Raw genomic sequence first — 23,329 nt, 5'->3', positions numbered from 1 at the left:
ACAAGGCATGTGCATAGAAGAAAAGACATGTCCATACTTAAATAGCTTAAAGGGAACTTTTGTTGGGCAAAGAAATTTGACTATGGCAAATACGTCCACTTAGGTACTTCATTGAGGCCTTGAAGCCTTTCAAAAATGTTGAAAACATAGCTTTTATACAAATATACATTTGAGCACCTATCAAACACAGTAATGAAGGAAGAAATTGTGAAAGCTAGTTCAAAGAGTGTTTGAAGCACTACATATTTAGAGGCATTAGGCAAAAGAATGTTGAAATACAACTGTTAGGTTTAAAGTAATGTCTGCTAATGTCCTGTAGAGCAGTAAAACCATAATTTGGGGGTTATCTTTTTAGTCAGACAAAACTCATTTATGTATTTGCCAGACAAAATCTGTGTTATCATGTAACTTCACAAAATCTAGGCTCTTATCAGTAGTGACCAGCAAGTTATGGAAAATGAATTCCTTTAAATAATTAAATAATCTTTGTGTTTCCTTTAATCAATGTTCAAAAATGACATTGGGGTGAGTGTAGTTCTCCCATTGTCTCTATTTACAAGTTGTGGACAATTTTAACAGGTTTATTAAGCAATATTGCACCAATATTGTTTTTAATGATCTCCATACCTCTTTTAAACAGCAACATCACTTTTAAGTAAATTTTATACAGATCATTTTTTATGTTCTGCAATTTATAATCAAGTGTTTTTTCATGCACTGTAGGGAGTAAATTTTTAACTAGCATTTGAAGATCTCATGTGAATACTAGTTTGGATTGAGTAACGCATTATTTGATCAAAATTTTTGTCCTATGGATTGTTTTTGGAAACACTTTCTTAAATTGTATCAATTGTTTCTGTAGAACCTCAAAATTTATATTGATTTAGAACTTATTATGATCAATTCTTGATTTTTTTTCTGATTGGTAGATGAATGTTTTAATTGAATAATATTCAGTTCAGTTCAGTCGCTCAGTCATGTCTGACTCTTTGCGACCCCATGAATTGCAGCATGCCAGGCCTCCCTGTCCATCACCAACTCCCAGAGTTTACCCCAACTCATGTCCATCGAGTCAATGATGCCATCCAGCCATCTCATCCTCTGTCGTCCCCTTCTCCTCCTGCTCCCAATCCTTCCCAGCATCAGGGTCTTCTCCAATGAGTCAACTCTTCACATGAGGTGGCCAAAGTATTGGAGTTTCAGCTTCAACATCAGTCCTTCCAATGAACACCCAGAACTGATCTCCTTTAGGATGGACTGGTTGGATCTCCTTGCAGTCCAAGGGACTCTCAAGAGTCTTCTCCAACACCACAGTTCAAAAGCATCAATTCTTTGGCACTCAGCTTTCTTCACTGTCTAACTCTCACATCCATACATGACCATTGGAAAAACCATAGCCTTGACTAGACGGACCTTTGTTGACAAAATAATGTCTCTGCCTTTTAATATGCTGTCTAGGTTGGTCATAACTTTCCTTCCAAGGAGTAAGCGTCCTTAATTTCATGGCTGCAATCACCATCTGCAGTGATTTTGGAGCCCAGAAAAATTAAGTCTGACACTGTTTCCACTGTTTCCCCGTCAATTTGCCATGAAGTGATGGGACCAGATACCTGAACGTTGAGCTTTAAGCCAACTTTTTTACTCTCCTCTTTCACTTTCATCAAGAGGCTTTTTAGTTCCTCTTCACTTTCTGCCATAAGGGTGGTGTCATCTGCATATCTGAGGTTATTGATATTTCTCCCAGCAATCTTGATTCCAGCTTGTGCTTCCTCCAGCCCAGTGTTTCTCGTGATGTACTCTGCATATAAGTTAAATAAGCAGGGTGACAATATATAGCCTTGACGTACTCCTTTTCCTATTTGGAACCAATCTGTTGTTCCATGTCTGGTTCTAACTATTGCTTCCTGACCACATACAGGTTTCTTGAATAATATTAGTACCATATTATATTCTGCTGTAATACAATGCATATAGTTTTCATGTATGTTATACATAAGAACAAGCAAACAGTGTTAACAATAATATAATTGTTTTATATATATAACAATAATATAATTCTAAATGATAGAATGTTTTCAGAAAGTTCTAATATTCTATAAACAATATATCCAACAACAGTTTAATGTTCTAATTTATCCTAGAAATTATTAATTCTAAGAACTCCACTGGAAAATTAATGTACATATTTTTGAAAGAGAGTCTCTAGTTTTGCTCATTAAATTCAAATTTACTTTTATATAATGCTTTTTGATAATATCATAGTATCTGTCACATCTTGCTTTTTTGGAAACAAACAGATACATACAAGATCTGAGATCTTTCTCCCCTTGAAATCTAAATGACATCAACTGCAATCTCTATTTCAGAGTTCTGATCCCCTTCTTTCTGTGTACCCTGTTGTTATTATGATCCAAAAGCAAAACTCACCCAAGAACAAAACTCTTTTGTAAAGTATTGATTTTATTGAAAAATTTTGAGTAATTGGAAAAGGTCACATAATTTAATGCCATAAATTAGGGCAATATAAACTTACACATTAAACATTGCTTTTCTTAGAAGGCCCTTTAGCCATCTGTCTCATGAGAGTCTCTCATCATTCTATTACCTCATATAATTTCCTGTTATCCTTGCTTTTCTCCTCATTTTTTTCCCCACATGGAATAGTAATGTGCCTCATTTGCTCCTCATACACACGATTTTATTATCTCAACCTCCCATGCGAAATTTCTCAGCCCTAAGTGCTCATCGTCTAAACTCTGCCCGCAGACATCTTGATATAATGGTGTCAGGTACAGCCCAGGCCCGGGTATTTTTTAAATGGTCCTCACATAATGATTGAACTCAAAGGACTAACCAAATTATTTTTCTGGATGTTTTTCTTTCTAAGAGGACTTCTGGTGCTAGATGGCAAGAAAATAAAACTTTCAACTTCTTACATGACTATATTTTTACAGTATGAAGGCACATAGCTTATTTCACGTTTATTTCAATGCTGTCACAATTATAACTTTATGTTTTGAATTTTTATGCCAATTCTTGGTAATATGAATTCTTGAATTTTTTCTCATGTAATATCTATACACACAGTCGAATTTGATGGTTTGACTGAATTTGTTTTTCAATTTCTTTGCTTTGTTTTAGTTTTGTGTGAACTTTTCCTGTGTAGAAGTTAGATTCCGCATGAATACTAACGCATGCAATAGTACTACACATTGTAATTCAAAAGGAGTAAGTAATTTCAGTTTTCATTTTAAGTAACATGTTTTGAACAATTCAGTCAACGGTTTGGAGATTTAAAGAAATCTTTTGAGTAATTTTTTATCACTTTCATGCTGCTTGGTGTGATTTAACAGTCTATAACTTATAGCTTCAATCTTACTTTCTTGAGAAATCTTGCCAAACTGTTTATTAGAGAAGATTTAGAAACATTTACGATGATTCTGGACATATAAAATGATTGGTAAATATGTGGGCTGGATATGCTATAGGTACTGTGTTTACTATTTAACCAAACTGATCTTATTTTTACAGAGAAAAGGCAGGAACTGGTAAATAAGGTCATTAGAAGTGTCTTGCTCATTAATTTAGTGTCCAGACTTTTCTGTGAAGTTAAGAAGTAAATGATAATTAGTGGCATGTTGATTGATAATATCTTGGTCTGGTTGTGGGGAGAGTTGAAAGAATTTTTAAAAATGATTTGGCAACAGAAGCCAGATATACTTTCTACAGTATAGGAAATTTCAAGGGAAAATTTCTGACAATTTGTTGAATTTATCTATTTAAGATAAATTCTCTGGAATAAATTCTCTGTTCAGTAAGTATAGAATATTCATTGGTCTCTATGGAAAACCAACTTTGTACATAAAAATTGTTTTATTTTCTAATTATTCTAGATATGCAACAATTTTGACCATTGCCATTGTTCACCAGGGTTTGCGCCTCCTAACTGCAAGCCACTTCCAGGAGATTTTGGAAGTATCGATGATGGACACAGATACAAAGCCGGTTAGTGTCTTTAGAACTCTATTAATCTAAGGCAATATGTAAGAAAATAAAGTTTAGGTTCCAAGTCACATTGCAAAGCAACTAATGTCAACAAATATGGTTTTATTTTACTCATAAGATTTTAAAAAACTAAGTTTAAGTTTGTATTCCTTCTGTATCAACGTTGATATTGTTAACTAACAAAAAGTGTACCTAGTGGTAGGAAATTTGAAAGTAGAAGTTACAGTGTACCTACTTTGATCAGTTAATTTAGACTGTTCACTCTGGGTTGTCTCACACATGCTCGGTTTAAAATGGCGTTAGTCATCATTGTCATCTTTCAGGCCACTCCTTTCTCTTGCACTGTAGGGGCTCCAACCTAACGTTTAAAAATTTACCTTGAGACTATCCTCACCCCTAGGGTTCCTGAGTATTGTTTTGAGATCAAGTAGGTCTGGATGCGGAGAAGGCAATGGCACCCCACTCCGGTACTCTTGCCTGGAAAATCCCATGGACGGAGGAGCCTGGTAGGCTACAGTCCATGGGGTCACGAAGAGTCGGACACGACTGAGCGACTTCACTTTCACTTTTCCCTTTCATGCACTGGAGAAGGAAATGGCAACCCACTCCAGTGTTCTTGCCTGAAGAGTCCCAGGGACAGCGGAGCCTGGTGGGCTGCCGTCTATGGGGTCACACAGAGTCGGACACAACTGAAGTGACTTAGCAGCAGCAGCAGCAGGTCTGGATGAGACTGGGAACAACTGGAGGATATTCCTGATTTCAGAAGAGGATGTCTGTCCACCTTTACCCCTTTTCCTTTTGGGTCAAATAAATGATGAACTGGGCAGACTTATCTGCAGCTTGAATACCAAGGGGAGACATATGTAGGCAGGTAACTTTTTAGACAATTAAAATACAGATATATCAGACTGCGTGTAGACCAAAAAAAAAAGGAGATATAATCATTTAACATATAACAAAGAACTATATATATTATTATTTTCACATAAGTATGTAGAAAAAGTAGGCATTTATTTTAAATTTTATATTATTCTGTATTGTGTACTTTTGTTATATAAGTGAAGTGAAGTCACTCAGTTGTGTCCGACTCTTTGCGACCCCATGGACTGTAGCCTACCAGGCTTCTCCATCCATGGGATTCTCCAGGCAAGAGTGTGGAAGTGGGTTGCCATTTCCTTCTCCAGGTTGTTACATAAATTGCTATTATTTAAGTGAAACAGCAATAGAACTAATTAACAGTGCTGATCAATAGTAGTTTATAGAAAAACCAATTAAAAGTAATAATATATGAACAAAAAAATACTTTATAGTGAGAATATAATGTATTCTCTAATACAGAAATTTACTTTACCTCTTTTTAAAAACCCTGTACTAGATATTTAAGTTTTGCATGGCTATCTTCTTTTCTCTTAAAATACATAAATGTAAGATTTTTAGAAAGGAGAAAGAATAAAAATATAACAGGAATAATTAAAGATACCCTCATATTTAATGAAAATAACATTGGCATACTTTTTTCAGTGCCATAATATAGTCAGACATATTTTTTGTTTCATTCTCCAGTTATACTTTTCTGAACTGCTTGCAGCCTTAAGATATCCTTCTTTTAAGTGGTAGCAAAGTGGAATAGAATCAAATGTAAAATTCATTTTGACTTGAAGCTTTGTTTTGACAAGCCCACATTTCCTGAATTGTGGTATCAGTTCATTGTAATGGCATTATGCTAAGTATCTTGACAAAAGCAGTTGAGCATAGGATACTAAGGGTTTTCTTTACTAGATAAAGCAGGTTTTCAGGCTTGGAGAAACTATTAATAGTGTGCAGCTCTCCAAAAATGTTCAATCACTTTGTTGCTACAGGCTTGGTCTGATAGGCCACCTCTCTGTCAGTCAGCTCTTTTGCATATTTAAATTCATCACATAGGCTATCCACATCTCAAATGCCCATCACTTTTATGCACTCCAAAGCACACTGGATGTTAAATATTTCTTTTTCAGGGAACATGGCTTAAAGCATAGAAGTAATCTTAGTTAGTGAAATCTAATTTGAATTCCATATAAATTGCCATTTTAATAAAGGAACTGAGAAAGTCCTTCTTAACTTGCTTACCCATTGCTGCTTACATTTTTTGAGTTCTGAAGCAGTCTTTATTTCCAAAAGTATGAGTCGTTTTTTTCAGTGTATGAATTGTTGTCACAACCTATGCCAATCATAGAACTACCAAGGTGTAGTCAATACATCCTCTTCTGGAATTCTGATGGCCTCTTCACAGATCATCAGATTGTTTTGGAAAAGCAGCGTATAAATTTCCATTTCATTGCGAACTTTCTTTTCTCTATTCTCATCCTCCATGAATTTCAACATTAGAGAAGTATTTTCTTCTTGTCCAGCCTTTTAAAAATAAGATTTTACATCAGGTAAATATTTTAGCTTGGTCTTCCCAGGTGATTCAGCGGTAAAAGAATCTGCCTGCCAATGCAGGAGACCCTGATTCGCTCCCTAGGTTAAGAAGATCCCCTGGAGGAGGAAATGGCAACCCACTTCAATATTCTTGCCTGAGGAATTCCATGGCCAGAGGAGCCTGGTGGGCTACCGTCCATCGGGTCGCACAGAGTCGGCTGTGACTGAACACACACACAGTGCACTGCAAATATTTCAACGCATCTTCTGTGGCCGGCAAAGAGTGCAGCCATCTCCTACACTTGTTTAAGGAAGCAATGTCTTTCCACGCTGTGACGTTAAAAAAAAAAAATGCTTGATGTTGCTTCTGCACATTTTGAGGAAACTAAAAGTGACTGAAATTCTCATTATGAAAACCCTTGTATCACAGAAAAACAAGTCACACCCTTTTCAGTGTTGTGTGCCAGGTGTACAGGACATTTGGCAAGTGAGATCTTTTTCTTTTCTTCAGTAAGAAATTTATAGACTGAATGGAACTTACAAAGATTTACATTTGCTCCATCTGCTAAATATGTGTATAGATGAGCAAAGACTAGTTTGTGTTTGATCAGGATAGCAAAAATCTCTATGTTTTATATGGTTCTATTAAAATTTTCATAGAAACTCAGAAGCTTATTTGAAATTCTCTTCTGGAAACTGAATTACCTAAGAGTTGGGGCAATGTGTGCTACCACATTTACTTTCTAAGATGTGACAGAGTCATTGTTTCACTGTAAGGGATCAACAGATGTTATCAAAATTTCCACTTTTTTCTCCCACTAGTCATTCTAGTTACAATCGATGAATCTGGAAATGTAACTTCATTGTTTTGTAGAGCAATCAAGAAATTGAATGAATAGATAAAACACGTTTGTTCTTGTAGTGTGCCCAGAGCTAATCCAGCAGTAGCTATTTTTATCTGAACACTGCCATCTGTATCGAAGACAATTCTTTTTTAATTTAGGAAACAAAAATGTGTAATTGATTTAGATACTTGCTTGTCTCAACCTGGACATTTGAGGTTTCATCTCCATATGTGTTTTTTTAGCTCCTTCTCCACCATACCCAATTCAAAATATTTTTTATTAAGATATAAGTGATGTGTAGCATTACATTAGTTTCAGGGGGTACAACATAATGATTTGATATTTTATACATTGTAAAATGATGTAGGTCATCACTACAGTAGGTCTAGCTAACACCTGTCAGCATACTTATTATAGTTTTTTTCTTGTATGGGGAACTTTTAAGGTATGCTTTGTTAGCAACCTTTAAATAAGCAATGCTGTAGTATTCAATACTGCTACACACTCAGCAGAGATGTCAGCAAGGCAATTTCACACTAGGTCTGAAGTGTAGGGTGCAAGACCTCTGCCCTCAGCACTCTATGAGCAAGTGAAATAAGATCAAGCACAAACGAAAGAGAAAAAGGAGGCAGAGACAAGATGACTTGGCAGAAAGACATAAGCTCTTGCAAAAACACCAAAATCACAACTAACTGCTAAACAGCCATTGAAAAAAATTTTGGAACATACAAATAGATACCCTACATCCAAGTACAAAGCAAAAGCCACAATGAGACAGTAGGAGGGGTGCAATAGCGATAAAATCAAATCCCATACCCACTGGGTGGGTGACCCACAACCTGGAAAATAATTATATCACAGAATTTATTACACAAAAGTGAAAGTTATGAATGCCTACATGGGGGTCCCCAGCTTAGGGGTCTGTCATCAGTAGGAGGAACCCGCTGAGCATCTGGCTTTAAAGGCCAGTGGGGTTTGATTGCAGTAATTCCATAGGACTGGGGAAAACAGAACCTCCACTCTTAGAGGACACACACAGGCTCTTGTGGACAACAGGTCCCAGTGAAAAAGCAATGACCTCATAGAGCCTAAACTATCATACCATCATGCTCATTTCAAGTGGTGGTAAGGTTATGCTCAAAATCCTTCAAGCTAGTCTTCAGCCGTATGTGAACTGAGGAAATTCTAGATGTGCAAGCTGGATTTCTAAGAGGCAGAAGAACCAGAGATCAAATTGTCAACATTCATTGGATCATGGAGAAAGCAACAGAGTTCCAGGAATATATGTACTTCTGCTTCATTGACTACACTAAAGCCTTTGACTGTGTGGATCACAACAAACTGTGGAAAATTCTTAAAGAATTGGAAGTACTAAACCAACTTGTCTGCCTCCTGAGAAACCTGTATGTGTGTCAAGAAACAACAGTTAGAACCAGACATGGAACAACTGATTGGTTCAAGACTGTGAAAGGCATACAACAAGGCTGTATATTATCACCCTGCTTATTTAACTTCTATGCAAAGTGTATCATGCGAAATCCTGGGTAGAAGGAATCACAAGCTGGAATCAAGATTGCCAAGAGAAATATCAGCCACCTCAGATATGCAGATGTTACCAATCTGATCACAGAAAGTGAAGAGAAACTAAAGAGCCTCTTGATGAGGGTGAAGGGGGAGAGTGACTATGCTGGCTTGAAACTCAACATTCAAAACACTAAGATCATGGCATTCGGTCCCATCACTTTATGGCAAATAAAAGGGAAAAAAGTGTTACCAGTGACAGATTTTATTTTCTTGGCTCCGGAATCACTGCAGATGGTAACTGCAGTCATGAGATTAAAAGACGCTTGTTCCTTGGGAGGAAAGGTATGACAAACCTAGACAGTGTATTACAAAGCAGAGACATCACTTTGCTGACAGAGGTCCATCTAGTCAAAGCTATGGTTTTTCCAGTAGTCATGTACAGGTATGAGAGTTGGACCATCAAGAAAAAAAAAACAACTGTGGATAGACAGGCATACAATAGACATTCTTGTTCCTGAAGGGAGAAATTGGAGAGGAGAAAAGGGTGACAGGTCTCAGGAAATTCAAATAAAACTTAGCAAGGCAAATTACATTCGACATTAAGGTTGGAGAATAACCCTCTTAGTTTTGATGTTCTGTCCTCCAGAGCCTTTGAGGTGGGAGCATAACCCAGCTGCAGTAGCTTCTACCCTACCTCTTCAGCTCTGGACAGAGGCTCCATCCATACAGCTCTTTGGAGTAAGCTGCCCCTGAGCCACTGGGCAAGGGAGCTTGGCTGGTCAAAACCGAGGAAGAGACAGCTCCTGGCCCCGTGATGGGAGAGGAAGCCTTGGTGATCTCCAAGTCACCCTCTGCACCCTTCTCTTTTCTGGAAGGATAAAGCGTATTGGCAGCCAGTTGGTTCTATAGCCCTGTGCTGTTCCCTTTGGTCTGACCTGGCAGTGTTTCTGCTAATATCATCTCATCCTTATTCCCGCCTTCTCCTGAGATGGTTCACATGCACAGTCTATTTATCAGAAGATTTTTCTATCCATGTTTTGGGAACATATTTTACCTTTTTTTTTTTTTTTGGCAAAATTCATAGACCAAGAATTCTCCAAATCTTTAAATTCTGGCCCCTGTCTGGTTAGCACTAACTTCTTCACTTTGTCTCCTCTGCTCACATTTTACTCTAATGAGTCAGGGGTATCCAGGCTACATCTTTGACATTTTTCTTAGAAATCTTCTCAACTAATTATCCAGTTTCATGACTCACAAATTCTATCTTCCATAAAGCAGAAGATTACAATTTAGCCAAGTTTTTGGTCACTTTATAACAGGAGTTGCCTTTTCTAACCCATTGTTCTTTTCTGTCTAAAATCTCATCAGAAGCAACTTTCATGTAAATATTTCTATCACCATTCTGTTCATAATTATCTTTGTATTGTCTAAAAAGATGTAGGCTTTCTCTCCTGCTCTCCTCTTTTGCCTGTGAACCCTCACCAGAGTTTCCTTTACCTTCCATATTTCCACCAACAATCTCTTCAGATTCAGTCAGTTCAGTTCAGTCACTCAGTCATGTTCGACTCTTTGCAACCCCATGAACTGCAGCACACCAGGCTTCCCTGTCCATCATCAACTCCCAGAGCTTGCTCAAACTCGTGTCCATTGAGTTGGTGATGCCATCCAACTATCTCATCGTCTGTTGTACCCTTCTCCTCCCGCCTTCTCTTCAGATTAATCTAGGAGTTTTTCACAGTATGCCTCAAAATTCCTCTAGTTAGTATCTATTATGCATTCCTAAGCCATTTCCACATATTTAAGTATTTGTTATAACATCTTGTTTCTTGGAACCAAAATCTGTATTAGAATTCTCCAGAGAAACAGGACCATTGAAGGAGCAGGGGGAGAAGCTTTAGAAGGAATCAATTGGCCCATGTGATTCTGCTGCTGCTGCTGCTTCTAAGTTGCTTCAGTCGTGTCTGACTCTGTGCGACCCCATAGAAGGCAGCCCACCAGGCTCCCCTGTCCCTGGGATTCTCCAGGCAAGAATACTGGAGCGGGTTGCCATTTCCTTCTCCAATGCATGAAAGGGAAAAGTGAAAGTGAAGACGCTCAGTCGTGTCGGACTCTTAGTAATCCCATGGACCACAGCCTACAAGGCTCCTCTGGAGGCTGACAAATTCCAAAATCTACAGAGTCAGTAAACTCAGCTCTAGGAGAGCTGATGGTGCAGGCTTTGTGTGAAGGGCAGCAGCCTTGAAGGTAAGGCAAAGCTGACGTCTCAGTTTGGACACCTCAAGCAGGAAGAATCTTCACTGGAGGGTCAGTGTTCTTGTTTAACTAAGACCTCCAGGATAGAGGCCCACCTGCATTAAAGAAAGCTACTGCATTACTCAGTCTACTGATATAAATATTGGGCTTCTTGGGTAGCTCAGACAGTAAAGAATCTGTCTACAATGCAGGAGACCTGGGTTCTATCCCTGGGTAGGAAAGATCCCCTAGAGAAGGGAATGGGAGCTCACTCCAATATTCTTGCCTGGGAAATCCCACAGATAGAGGAGCCTGGTGGGCTACAGTCCATGGAGTCACAAAGAATTGGACACAACTGAGCAACTAACACACACACACTGATTTAAATATTACTTTCATTTGAAAACACCCCAGAGAAACACCTGGCGTATTACTTGAGTAAGATCCGAGCTCATTGTGGCCCAGTGAAGTGGATTCTATTCCTGGGATGGGAAGATCCCCTGGAGGAGGGCATGGCAACCCACTCCAGCATTCTTGCTTGGAGAATTCCATGGAGAGGAGAGCCTGGCAGGCTTGCAAAAGAGTTGGACACGAGAGTGACAGAACACACACACTCTTTAGTATACATCGATTATTCTAAGTAAACCTGGAACTTATTGATGGTAGAATAGCTGGCTGGAGAAACTAGGTACTCATGTAACTGTGTAGTTAACAGTGCCAAAGTGAAATGACTATTTATGAGCAATCTTGTGTCTACACAGAACTTCTTATCTTGTTTTTCTCTCATCCATCTGATTGTAGTGTGGAGTTGGAGGAGAAGGGGGGAAAGTTTTGGGAGTTGCTGCTGCTGGATGCTGGCTTCTCTATACCTTATATTTACCCATGAAGTTTGCTATGGGTCGCATCTGTGTTTTGGGGAGTTTGATATGACAATTAAACCCTTGAGTCATAAAGGCTGAGACATTTGGGGGAAATAAAAGGGAGGAGGTGAAAAGCGGTGAATTAGTATGCTCAAAATTCTCCAAGCCAGGCCTCAACAATATGTGAACTGTGAATTTCCAGATGTTCAAGCTGGTTTTAGAAAAGGCAGAGGAACCAGAGATCAAATTGCCAACATCCACTGGATCATCAAAAAGGCAAGAGAGTTCCAGAAAAATATCTATTTCTGCTTTATTGACTATGCCAAAGCCTTTGACTGTGTGGATCACAATAAACTGTGGTAAATTATGAAAGAGATGGGAATACCAGACCACCTGACCTGCCTCTTGAGAAATCTGTATGCAGGTCAGGAAACAACAGTTAGAACTGGACATGGAACAACAGACTGCTTCCAAATAGGAAACGGAGTACGTCAAGGCTGTATATTGTCACCCTGCTTATTTAACTTATATGCAGAGTACGTCATGAGAAATGCTGGGCTGGATGAAGCACAAGTTGGAATCAAGATTGCCGGGAGAAATATCAATAACCTCACATATGCAGATGACACCACCCTTATGGCAGGAAGTGAAGAAGAACTAAAGAGCCTCTTGATGAAAGTGAAAGTGGAGAGTGAAAAAGTTGGCTTAAAGCTCAACATTCAGAAAACTAAGATCATGGCATCTGGTCCCATCACTTCATGGGAAATAGATGGGGAAACAGTGGAAACAGTGGAAACAGTGGCAGACTTAATTGTTTTGGGCTCCAAAATCACTGCAGATGGTGACTGCAGCCATGAAATTAAAAGAAGCTTACTCCTTAGAAGAAAAGTTATGACCAACCTAGGCAGCATATTAAAAAGCAGAGACATTACTTTGCCAACAAGGGTCCATCTAGTCAAGGCTATGGTTTTTCCAGTGGTCATGTATGGATGTGAGAGTTGGACCATAAAGAAAGTTGAGCACCGAAGAACTGATGCTTTTGAACTGTGGTATTGGAGAAGACTCTTGAGAGTCCCTTGGACTGCAAGGAGATCCAACCAGTCCATCCTAAAGGAGATCAGTCCTGGGTGTTCATTGGAAGGACTGTTGTTGAAGCTGAAACTCCCATACTTTGGCCACCTGATGCTAAGAGCTGACTCATTTGAAAAGACCCTGATGCTGGGAAAGATTGAGGGCAGGAGGAGAAGGGGACGCCAGAGGATGAGATGGTTGAATGTCATCACGGACTCAATGGACTTGAGTCTGAGTAAACTCTGGGAGTTGATGATGGACAGGAAGTCCTGGCGTGCTGCAGTCCATGGGGTCGCAAAGAGTCAATCACGACTAAGCAACTGAACTGAACTGAACTGAATAGTTAAATGACTGGATGCCCTGAGGCATCTTTGAAAGGAGGTAGAATCCTTGAGGCAGATTGTTGGGGACTAGTTTAACCCATGGGAACTGGAGACTCAGAGTAATTAGTTAAACGAAGATCCCAAACTGAAAGAAGAATTTATAGAAAATAGTCTTTGTTGGCAGGTATCAGTACATAGTGCTTGTTAAAACTAGACAGTGAAAGGGAAAGAAGAAAGATCATTTTTTTCTGGACTGGGGAAATCCTGCTTAGATTTTCAAGGCCACTTTCATATCTTACATTCATTTTCAAATAGCCACGTGATCTCTATGATTACCCGGACGACTATACATGAGGTTGAGAATCAGTCTGCCAGATATAACTAGAGATGCTAATCTCTTCATCTGATTCATTTGTCTAATTACAAATATCATGTAATTTTTATCTTGAAGATACTGGGAACCCCAGGCACATGCACAGAGCTGACTGAAAAATAAAATGTTGCTCCTACCTTGAACTCTCTTTAAAAACCATGGGAAAAAAGAAGAATTGGGGCTATCCTAAGAGGAGTATTTTGAGCCTCAGCGATTATCCATCCACACTGCAGCTGGTGAGTTGCTCTTCTGACTGTCAGCTCCTCCATGTGACTAAGATGTGATAGAGCAAGAAGTGAAGTGAAGTGAAAGTCACTTAGTCGGGTCTGACTCTTTGCGACCCCATGGAATTCTCCAGGCCAGAATACTGGAGTGGGTAGCCGTTCCCTTCTCCAGGGGATCTTCCCAACCCAGGGATTGAACCCAGGACTCCCACACTGCCAAAGAGTTCATATCAAATAAAAAGAAGCAAGCCAACAAATTATGGAGAAAGCAGGACTCAATACATTAGGACTCCAGGAAGGTGAATACAGATGTCAGCTGAGAATCTATAAGAACAGATGAGGAAAATGTAAATATTAGCACTTGTCAATCAGAAGTGGGTCAGAGGCAGATTTAGCCATGCATTCTATAAAATCTAGAGTCGTTTTAAAAGTTTCCTATTGCCACATATTTGATGAATTAGATTAAAGAACTTAGTTAAATAAGTTATTTAGAGACGATTAATTTTTAGAAAAAATTCTAGTAATATAAGAAAAATTAAATACCACTGAAAGTGTGAAAGTTTTAGTTGCTCAGTTGTGTCCAACTCTTTGTGACCCCATGGAGTGTAGCTCCCCAGGCTTCTCCGTCCATGACACTCTCCAGGCAAGAGTACTGGAGTTGGTAGTCATTCCCTTCTCCAGGGGATCTTCCCAACCCAGGATTGAACATGGGTCTCCTGCATTGCAGGCAGATTCTTTACCGTTTGAGCCACCAGAGAAGCCCAAATGCCACACACTCCAGATTTAATTCTCACATACAGGTAAAATCCCAATACTCTTTGTGATATATATGTTTGAGCCTCAGAAACCCTGTATCAGAACAGAATTGAAGAAATACTTACAGGTGTTAAATATGTGGTCCATGAAAGAACAATGCCTTCCATCAAAGATATCACCATATGGTAGATGTTTGAAAGCACAGAAGCATCAGTAAAGCTCATCTAATAGATTAGTTTAGGTTTTTGGATTTTATTATATTCACAGTCTCTATGAATGAATTGTTTATAGTGTTCGGGAATATGGTTGGTAATGATAGCTTTGCACCATTTCATTTGGTTAATAACATCTCTGACACAGTTTGAAATTATGCTTTCCATTCAAGGTAAAAGTGTTTGGAAGGAAAGATCTCTTGGTCATCCAAAACACAGACTTCAACTCATTTTCTACATTTCTATACCTGTGTTCATCATTGCTGCTGCTCTTATAATAAAGCAGGATCAAATAAGAGAGCTGTGCTACAGAGGAGAGCTTGAAAGGTATATATGTTTTATTCTTATCAAATAAATAAGTCAAGAAAAAAGTATTCAGTTCATCAAGAATATGCTAAGACTGTAGGTAAAGCGATATGAGGAGAGGCACACTGATACATTTCAGACTGGCTTGGTGTCCTTCATATTTTTTCTGGTTTTACTACATTTTACCAGCAGTATTACTTGAGGAGGATGGGTGTCAAGGGTATGCTGGAGATTTATTCAGCCTCTTAATCCACTATGATCGTTTCCGCTCAGTTGTTTCTGACTCTTCATTCAGACCCATGGACTGTAGACCACAGGCTCCTCTGTCCATGGAATTCTCCAGGCAAGAATACTGGATTGGGTGGTCATTTCCTTCTCCAGGGTGTCTTCCTCACCCATGTCTTCTGCACTGCAGGTGGATTCTTTACCATCTGAGCGACCAGGCAGGCTCTTAATCCACAGACTCTGTCTATATGGTCATACTGTACACAAGCTTCATGAGAATAAATAATAACACTGCATTTAAAAATAAATTTTTAACATATAGAGCCACAGACCAGTGGTAAATAACTTCATTAAAATACTCTGCTCCACTAGAGATAAGATCTATGAAGATGCCTGCATACTATTTATTTTCCTAATTATTTATATTGCTGACTGGGCAAGTCATTTCTCAACTAGAAATTACATGTGTAGTTCGTGATAATCAGGTTAGACAGGAGGAAGCATCATGAAATGGGGAGAAAATTATATTTAGTCTCAAAAAACCTGGCTTCAACTCCTAAATATTGCACATCTTGATAACTGTGATATCTTGAGCGAAGGGTTTAATCTTTACGTTCTTAAAATTATTCTCTGTTACTGTATAAAATGTGAGATAATAGGTTTCCAATTTATCATAAACTCCTGGGTACACCAAGTTAATAAACAAAATTATCATATTATCTGTAATCCATTACACAACAATTTAAGTATCATTATTGAGCCCCTTATTCATAATTTACTATATTTTCCCACAGAGGTATTTATCTCTAGTTTTACCTTCTTGAAATTGATATAAAGAGAAGAGGAGTATGTGTTATGAGAGAATGAAAGAAATCTATAGAAATATACAGAAAATGAGCTGAAATTTTGGGCTGCTACTTTATGGTTTGGGCTTAATTTAGGTGAGAGTTAGGGATATCATAGAATCAAGGGGACTGCCCGCAAATATGGGGGCTTATCCCATAAATATTTGAGTAAATGTGAAATGAGAATGAGAAGATTAGGTCAGCATAGCAAGATGGCTGGTGGCGTTTCTCCTGATATTGAGATGGTAGTTATTTTATTGCTTTTATTTCCTTGGAAGGAGACATTTTATTTAGTGAATCACTCTATTTCTCTGAAGAACATTCTTCATTCAAATAGTCACTTGATTGTTTAAGATTTTAAAAGTTTCCCACTTTTTAAAACAAAACATTATTGATGTTACAGATCTGTGTCAGAGGAAAGCAGCACTAATAGTGAGTCCTCCCGCAGCGTCAGGTGAGTGTAGCAGAATTCACCGTCCACACCGTGCCTGTGACCATTGCACAAGGAGCACTTAGATCGTTAATGTGAAGCCAAGCATTCGTTCATAATATTCTTACATAGTCTCCATTGCAGACGATTTTATAATACTGAATAATAAAACTTGGTTACATGATGTCTCAATCCCCCCTGACCCACACCAAAGGAGTGATTTTTGTGCACCCACACTAGCATTTCAGTTCAGCTCAGTCTCTCAGTTGTGTCCGACTCTCCATGACCCCATGAACCGCAGCACGCCAGGCCTCCCTGTCCATCACCAACTGCTGGAGTCCGCCCAAACCCATGTCCATTGAGCCACAACTGAAGCGACTTAACACAGCACATACACACACAAATTCCTTTTAGTGTTTTCTAACCTAGTAACCAGTGAGTGTTTGTCTAAATAAATAAATGCTTTCTTCAGTTTGTTAATGTATGTTAGGAGTTTATTCTGGAGAAACAAAGGAATAAATTATTGGTGAAATGTTTATGGTGCTAACTCATAAATGGAGTTCACTTCTTTATTTGGAGACTCTAGAAACCCAATATGTATGCTCTTGAACAACTGAATGAGTGCTTACCCTGGTCACTTGAGAAAAATTTGCTGAAGAAAAAGGTCGTAAAGGTCTGTGTCTTACATAGCCTTTCAGAATTACCAAGTAGTTTTTTAAAAACTTATTTATTTTGTATTGGGGTATAAGTAATTAACCAAAAATTAATTGTGACAGTTTCAAGTGAAAGGCAAAGGGACTCAGCCATACATACAATTACAAAGTAGTTTTAACTAAGTCTCCCTCCATTTCCTGAAAGGTGGATATGTCCGTGTGATAATACAATGATTGTTTAGTTTTCCACATCCAGCAGTGGGGATGGTGTTATTCCACCTGCGTGCGTGCGTGCTCAGTGCTTCAGCGGTGTCCGACTCTTTACAACCCTAGGGACTGTAGCCTGCCAGGCTCCTCTGTCCGTGGGACTCTCCAGGCAAGAAGGCTGGAGTGGGCTCCTGTGCCCTCGTGATTCCACCTAGCTTCCTCCAAAGTATACTGCTGTCCCAGACACACCCAAACGTACAGAGTAGGATGTTTAGGCTGCACAACAAGGCTGTTTAATTTCATTTATTCTGAACAGGTCTTCCGCTTCCATTATAATGCCTTCTTTTCTTATCCTTTATCTCTCTTTCATTATTATGATCTTCTCCTTTCAGTGACACTGATGGAGTCATAAGTTACTCTCATTAAGCTAAAAAGAAAAATTGATTTTCATTAGTATGTCCTCTCAGTGTCAGGGAGTTATCATATGATCCTTAAACATAGCTACATTTTCCTCACATTAGATGTATGTCTTATTACACTGTTATCATAAAGGATAAAGGCCATATTTATCTTGCTCCACACTGCATAGCCAGCATGTAGCAGAGTTCTTGGTTTATGGTAAGTGCTTAATAAACATTTGTTGAATAAATGAATGAATGAGTTAATCTTTTCCACAGACATGCACACAGGTGGCCAGACAAAAAAAAATCCACAAACATAAAAGTATAAAGACAAACACAGACACACACACGGAATATGTATAACGTTTTAACTGTCCTCATTTGTCCCTCTCATGTTCTCTCTCACCCTGAAACCTTGTCAACATAATTCATCTCTTCTAGGATATTAATTCACCTACACTGAGTCAGAGATGATAGCATAGCCCATTGGAATATGTACATTTCAACTAGAGTAGTTTGGGTATAAAATGGCTTGATTGTCATTCTTAAGGTAGGCGTGTTTCTTCGTATTAACTTTTAGACATTTTTATTTTTATTTAGATCGAAGTCAGAAAGTAGTGCCCAAACAAATAGCAGCAGGTAAGTGACTTAGGAAATGTTTCTTATAAGTAAGTCAAAGTTGAAAATGAACAAGTAATTGCTTAATATTTTTAAGCAGCTACAATGGATGAAGTACTGCAGTAAAAACAACTTATTAATATTTTCCATTCTGGGAATGAGTATTAATGAACTTAGTCTTTTCTTCAGTTTACTAAATTTTTATTGGTTGCCTACTCTATTGATACATAGGGAAAAACTAGTTAAGCCTAATGAGAGGCAAGATATGTATAATTATTTTGTGAAATTAACTCATAATCAGAACATTTTTTGTGCATGTTTTATGATGAAATACACAAAGAGAAATATTTCTTGTTTTTTAGATCACATTTATACCCACAAACTCAGTATGAACAACTGAGTAAATTATTACCGCTCTTCAGAGGAGTTTATCTAAGAGACAGTTATAAACAAACTGAACTTCTACATGTTCCACACTCCCCACCCCAATCGCACAGCCCACAATTGTGTTAATACAGAGTTCTCGTGAGTTTTCAGTTTCCTATGTGGCCTTGTGATCCTTCCAAAGTCATCAAATATTTACTGATCTGCTAATCTTCTTTTCTCCCTTATGAGTTTTCATTTACGTGTACTGCTTGGCATTTCCCTTAAAGTGTCTTCTTTTAGTTACATTCAGTCCACTGATATTCCAAAATCTACTTTATACCCACAGGTTGTTTTCAGGCTGCCCCACTACATTAGCTAGTTTCTATCCTCCCTGATGATGTCACTCCCTCCGTTCAGGAAGCTACTGACATTTCTGTTTCCTTTATTTTGTTCTTTTGTTTTTAATGTCTCCTACCATAGTTACTCTTTTATAGACATTGCTTCCTCCAAACCAAGTGTGAAGAAAAAGGCAGATTGTCTTTATTGCCTCTACTCTCGCCATCACCGAGGGACTTGTAATGTGGCGCTCAAACACCAGTGCTTCCCAGCTGCTGCTCCCCTGGCGCCGCACTTTGCCGATAAGCTCTGAAATGGCTTGAACAGAATGACCATGTGTACTTTGCTAACCAACTTGTGTTCGCACCCAGCAGAGTAAATGCTCACTAAATACTTGCTTAGAGGATGACGATCACATACATCTTAAACTTCACATACACACGTGATTGACGTTATGACTACTCCAACTGTCCCCTCACACTATCTCTCATTAAAGAATATGTCATTTGCATAGTCATCTACTTCTGGAAGTGGTATTCAAGACTGAGGGATAATCACCATCCTGGGACAATATATATCACATTTGAAGTGTGGTCTGCAGTGTTAACCCATTAGTCTAGCTTGTGTTTCAGTTCAGCTGCTCAGTCGTGTCCAACTCTTTGCGACCCCATGGACTGCAGCACACCAGGCCTCCCTGTCCATCACTAACTCCCGGAGCTTACTCAAACTCATGTCCACTGAGTCAGTGATGCCATCCAACTATCTCATCCTCTGTCGTCCCCTTCTCCACCCACCTTCAATCTTTCCCAGCATCAAGGTCTTTTCAGAAGAGTCAGTTCTTCGCATCAGGTGGCCAAAATATTGGAGTTTCAGCTTCATCATCAGTCCTTCCAATGAATATTCATAACTGATTTCCTTTAGGATTGACTGGTTGGATCTCCTTGCAGTCCAAGGGACTCTCAAGAGTCTTCTCCAACACCACAGGTCAAAAGCATCAATTCTTTGGCGCTCAGCTTTCTCTACAGTTCAACTCTCACATCCATACACGACCACTGGAAAAACCATAGCTTCGACTAGACGGACCTTTGTTGGCAAAGTAATGTCTCTGCTTTTTAATATGCTATCTAGGTTGGTCATGACTTTTCTTCCAAGGAGCAAGCATCTTTTAATTTCTTGGCTGCAGTCACCATCTCGAGTGATTCTGGAGCCCCCCAAAATAAAGTCTATCACTGTTTCCATTGTTTGCCCATCTATTAGACATGAAGTGATAGGACTAGATGCCATCAGCTTAGTTTTCTGAATGTTGAGTTTTAAGCCAACTCTTTCACTCTCCTCTTTCACTTTCATCAAGAGGCTCTTTAGCTCTTCTTCACTTTCTGCCTTAAGGGTGATTTCATCTCCATATCTGAGGTTACTGATATTTCTCCTGGCAATCTTGATTCCAGCTTGTGCTTCATCCAGTCCTTGTGTTTGCTGCTGCTGCTGCTGCTAAGTTGCTTCAGTCGTGTCTGACTCTGTGCAACCCCATAGACGGCAGCCCACCAGGCTCTGATGTCCCCGGGTTTCTCCAGGCAAGAACACTGGAGTAGGTTGCCATTTCCTTCTCCAATGCATGAAAGGGAAAAGTGAAAGTGAAGTCGCTCAGTCGTATATGACTCGTAGCGACCCCGTGGACTGTAGCCTACCAGGCTCCTCCGTCTGTGGGATTGTCCAGGCAGGAGTACTGGAGTGGGGTACCATTGCCTTCTCCAGTTCTTGTGTTTAGAATAAACCAAAAAACATTCTTGGATTATTCTTTCTATAAATTTAATAAGCTAGCAGACATATTTGCTCTGCCTCACTGTTATAGCACCCATTATGTTTTCCTTTTTTCACTATTTTAAAAAGTTGAAAACCAGTGGGTGATGTTGATAGAACCAACTCCTCAGGTAAACACTACCAGGAGAAAAGAAAAATTTAAGCCAGAAATCATATAGATTATATATACAGTAGTCTGACAAATCCAGAAATACAAATCCTTTTATTGGTTTGAGGGAGAACTAACTGTATTAACCCTCTCCAGTATTCTTGCCTGGAGAATCCCATGGAGAGAGGAGCCTGGAGGGCTACAGTCCATGGGGTCGCAGAGTCAGACACGAATGAATGAATAACACTTCACTTTCTACTATGTTAAATAGGGGAGTTTCGTGGTCAGAGTAGTAAGAAAAATCTCCTTTAAGTTTTGAAGATATAAAACAGCAGATGTTGGAAAGGATAGGAAGGGAAACTCTTATGCCACTCTTATGCCACTCTTTTCACTGAATTCTCTTCCTAATCTTCCTACCTATTTTATCTTATCTGTTGATTAAACTCAGTAAATTTATTTTCAACTAATTTTTTTTACTCTTTCATTCTTTTGGTTAGGGGATCAGAAATAAGAAACCCGTGGATATAAAAGTGGAAAAGAGGCTCAAGAATTTGGTTTTGACTTTTGATAATAATTAAAAAATGTCGCAGATATTTCTTTTTTACCACTATTTTGAAGGGAAACAAGGAGAAAGTGCCATAAAAATCTATTTTTGTCAGAGTGTATTGTATCAAGCTTAAATTTATTTAGATCCAAATCACAGAAAAGCAGTGAAACACTTAATAGTAGGCAAATATATTAGGAACTATCTCTTAAAATAAATATGCTTTAAATTAAAATGAAGCTTATAATCCACAACTAGCTAATTCCTAAATCTTTATTGGTGAATTGGTAAAGTACTTCACCAAAAATGATGCATTAAACTTTACTAACCTTGATTACTGAGTATTTAAATCATTTTTAAAAGACTTTTAGTCTTTTTTCTTCAGTTTAATAAAGTTCTTATAAGTTTGTTGGAAACTTGCTCTTGTGCATAAAATGGAATTAGAGTTGACTCTAATAAGATACATGATATGTAACTTAGTTTATAAAATGAATTCATGATTAAGCCACTCACTTTATCCATTAGGTACTATAGGCAAAATGCTATAAGGCCTGTGAGTTTCCAAGTGCCAAAACCAAAACACTGTTTACAATATGAAAAAATAAAAAATGACTGGCTTCAAGATATGGAAAAAGTAAAAATCGATATGTATTTAAATTTCTAAAAACAATGCAAAGATTTAACTTGTTATATTCAAGAACATTTCGTTGCATGTGGAAAAAATGTTAGATTTTCTCATTTGCAAGTACTTATCGTTGAATATGATGGTTCTCCAGAAATCACAATTGCTAGTTAATAAGCTACTCACAGTTAAGTAATTTCATAAGCAAAATTATAAAATTTCTTCCTAGAATTCTTTTATTTTGCCATATGAATTTTTCACTTGGCAGTATGCCAACTGCTTGTTTTGCAGTGGAAGGTGATTTACTTGTTCATCAAAACCTAAGCACATGTGTCTTTGTTCTTTTCCACAGTAACTAATAATTTCCTCAGAAGGCAATGGATATCACTGGGGGTCTCACTGAGAAATGAAAATTCGACCTTTTCTCCCCTGGTCACAGCTGATGGAAAACAATAAACCAAGCTGGACCAATTTGCAGGAGCGTCTTGTTTTTATTTCCTCTCCCACCCCGAGGCACAGTTTTGCCATGTCAGGGCCCTTGACTGAAGACCGTCCGTCTGAACTCGCATCGACTCCCTGAGCTCTTCTCCACAGCTCTCCCCACCACCACTTGGGTTTATTGCCTGGGCCCCCAGCGGCTGGGAATCTGCATCAACTACTGTTCCTCAGGGAAGGATCTGTGTGTGGACTGTGTTCCTCCTCCTGGTCCTTCTCACTGGCCTTGGCTGGCTGCATGCAGATCTCAGTTAATACAGCTATTTGCCCCCTACCCCTCCCCACAACTGCAGAACCAGGGCTGAGGGAAGCCGAGCTTGCTCAGGCCTCACGTTCTGCTTGCCACCTTTCTCGTGCCCCTCGGTTGGGTGACCCACAGGATGAATCCCGGAAGACAGAAGGACCCAGAAAGCTTGGGCTTTGGTCTCAGGAGCAAAGATTAATACCTTATCAGAGTTGGATATGAAGACTGATAAATTGAGTTAGGAAAAATCTCTCTCATTTTCCTTTTTCTGAAAGTGTGTATTGTTCAGTGTTTCAATAAATATTT

General features: G+C 38.8%; 1 protein-coding gene across 5 annotated transcripts in view; it reads left to right on the top strand.

Moving 5' to 3' along the window:
* The window catches only part of ADAM32 (ADAM metallopeptidase domain 32), a 252,915-nt gene extending 230,160 nt beyond the window's left edge, over positions 1-22,755 (top strand). For 3 of the 5 annotated variants that reach the window (XM_081524007.1, XM_081524006.1, XM_081524009.1), the window contains exons 37-42: positions 3,142-3,228; positions 3,894-4,005; positions 14,999-15,152; positions 16,605-16,655; positions 18,493-18,531; positions 22,637-22,755. In XM_081524007.1, the coding sequence (XP_081380133.1) occupies positions 3,142-3,228; positions 3,894-4,005; positions 14,999-15,152; positions 16,605-16,655; positions 18,493-18,531; positions 22,637-22,643 (450 nt within the window). In that variant the 3' untranslated portion in view covers positions 22,644-22,755. Of the gene's footprint in view, positions 1-3,141; positions 3,229-3,893; positions 4,010-11,993; positions 12,004-14,998; positions 15,153-15,950; positions 15,957-16,604; positions 16,656-18,492; positions 18,532-22,636 lie in introns of all 5 variants that reach the window. The other 2 variants (XM_081524005.1, XR_014063396.1) reach the window with 2 other exon arrangements.
* The last annotated feature ends 574 nt before the right edge of the window (positions 22,756-23,329 follow it).

This window comes from Giraffa tippelskirchi, chromosome 8 (assembly GCF_054371585.1).
Source record: "Giraffa tippelskirchi isolate mGirTip1 chromosome 8, T2T-mGirTip1v1.2.pri, whole genome shotgun sequence".
NCBI lineage: Eukaryota > Metazoa > Chordata > Mammalia > Artiodactyla > Giraffidae > Giraffa > Giraffa tippelskirchi.
This window is presented reverse-complemented; position numbering and strand designations above follow the sequence as displayed.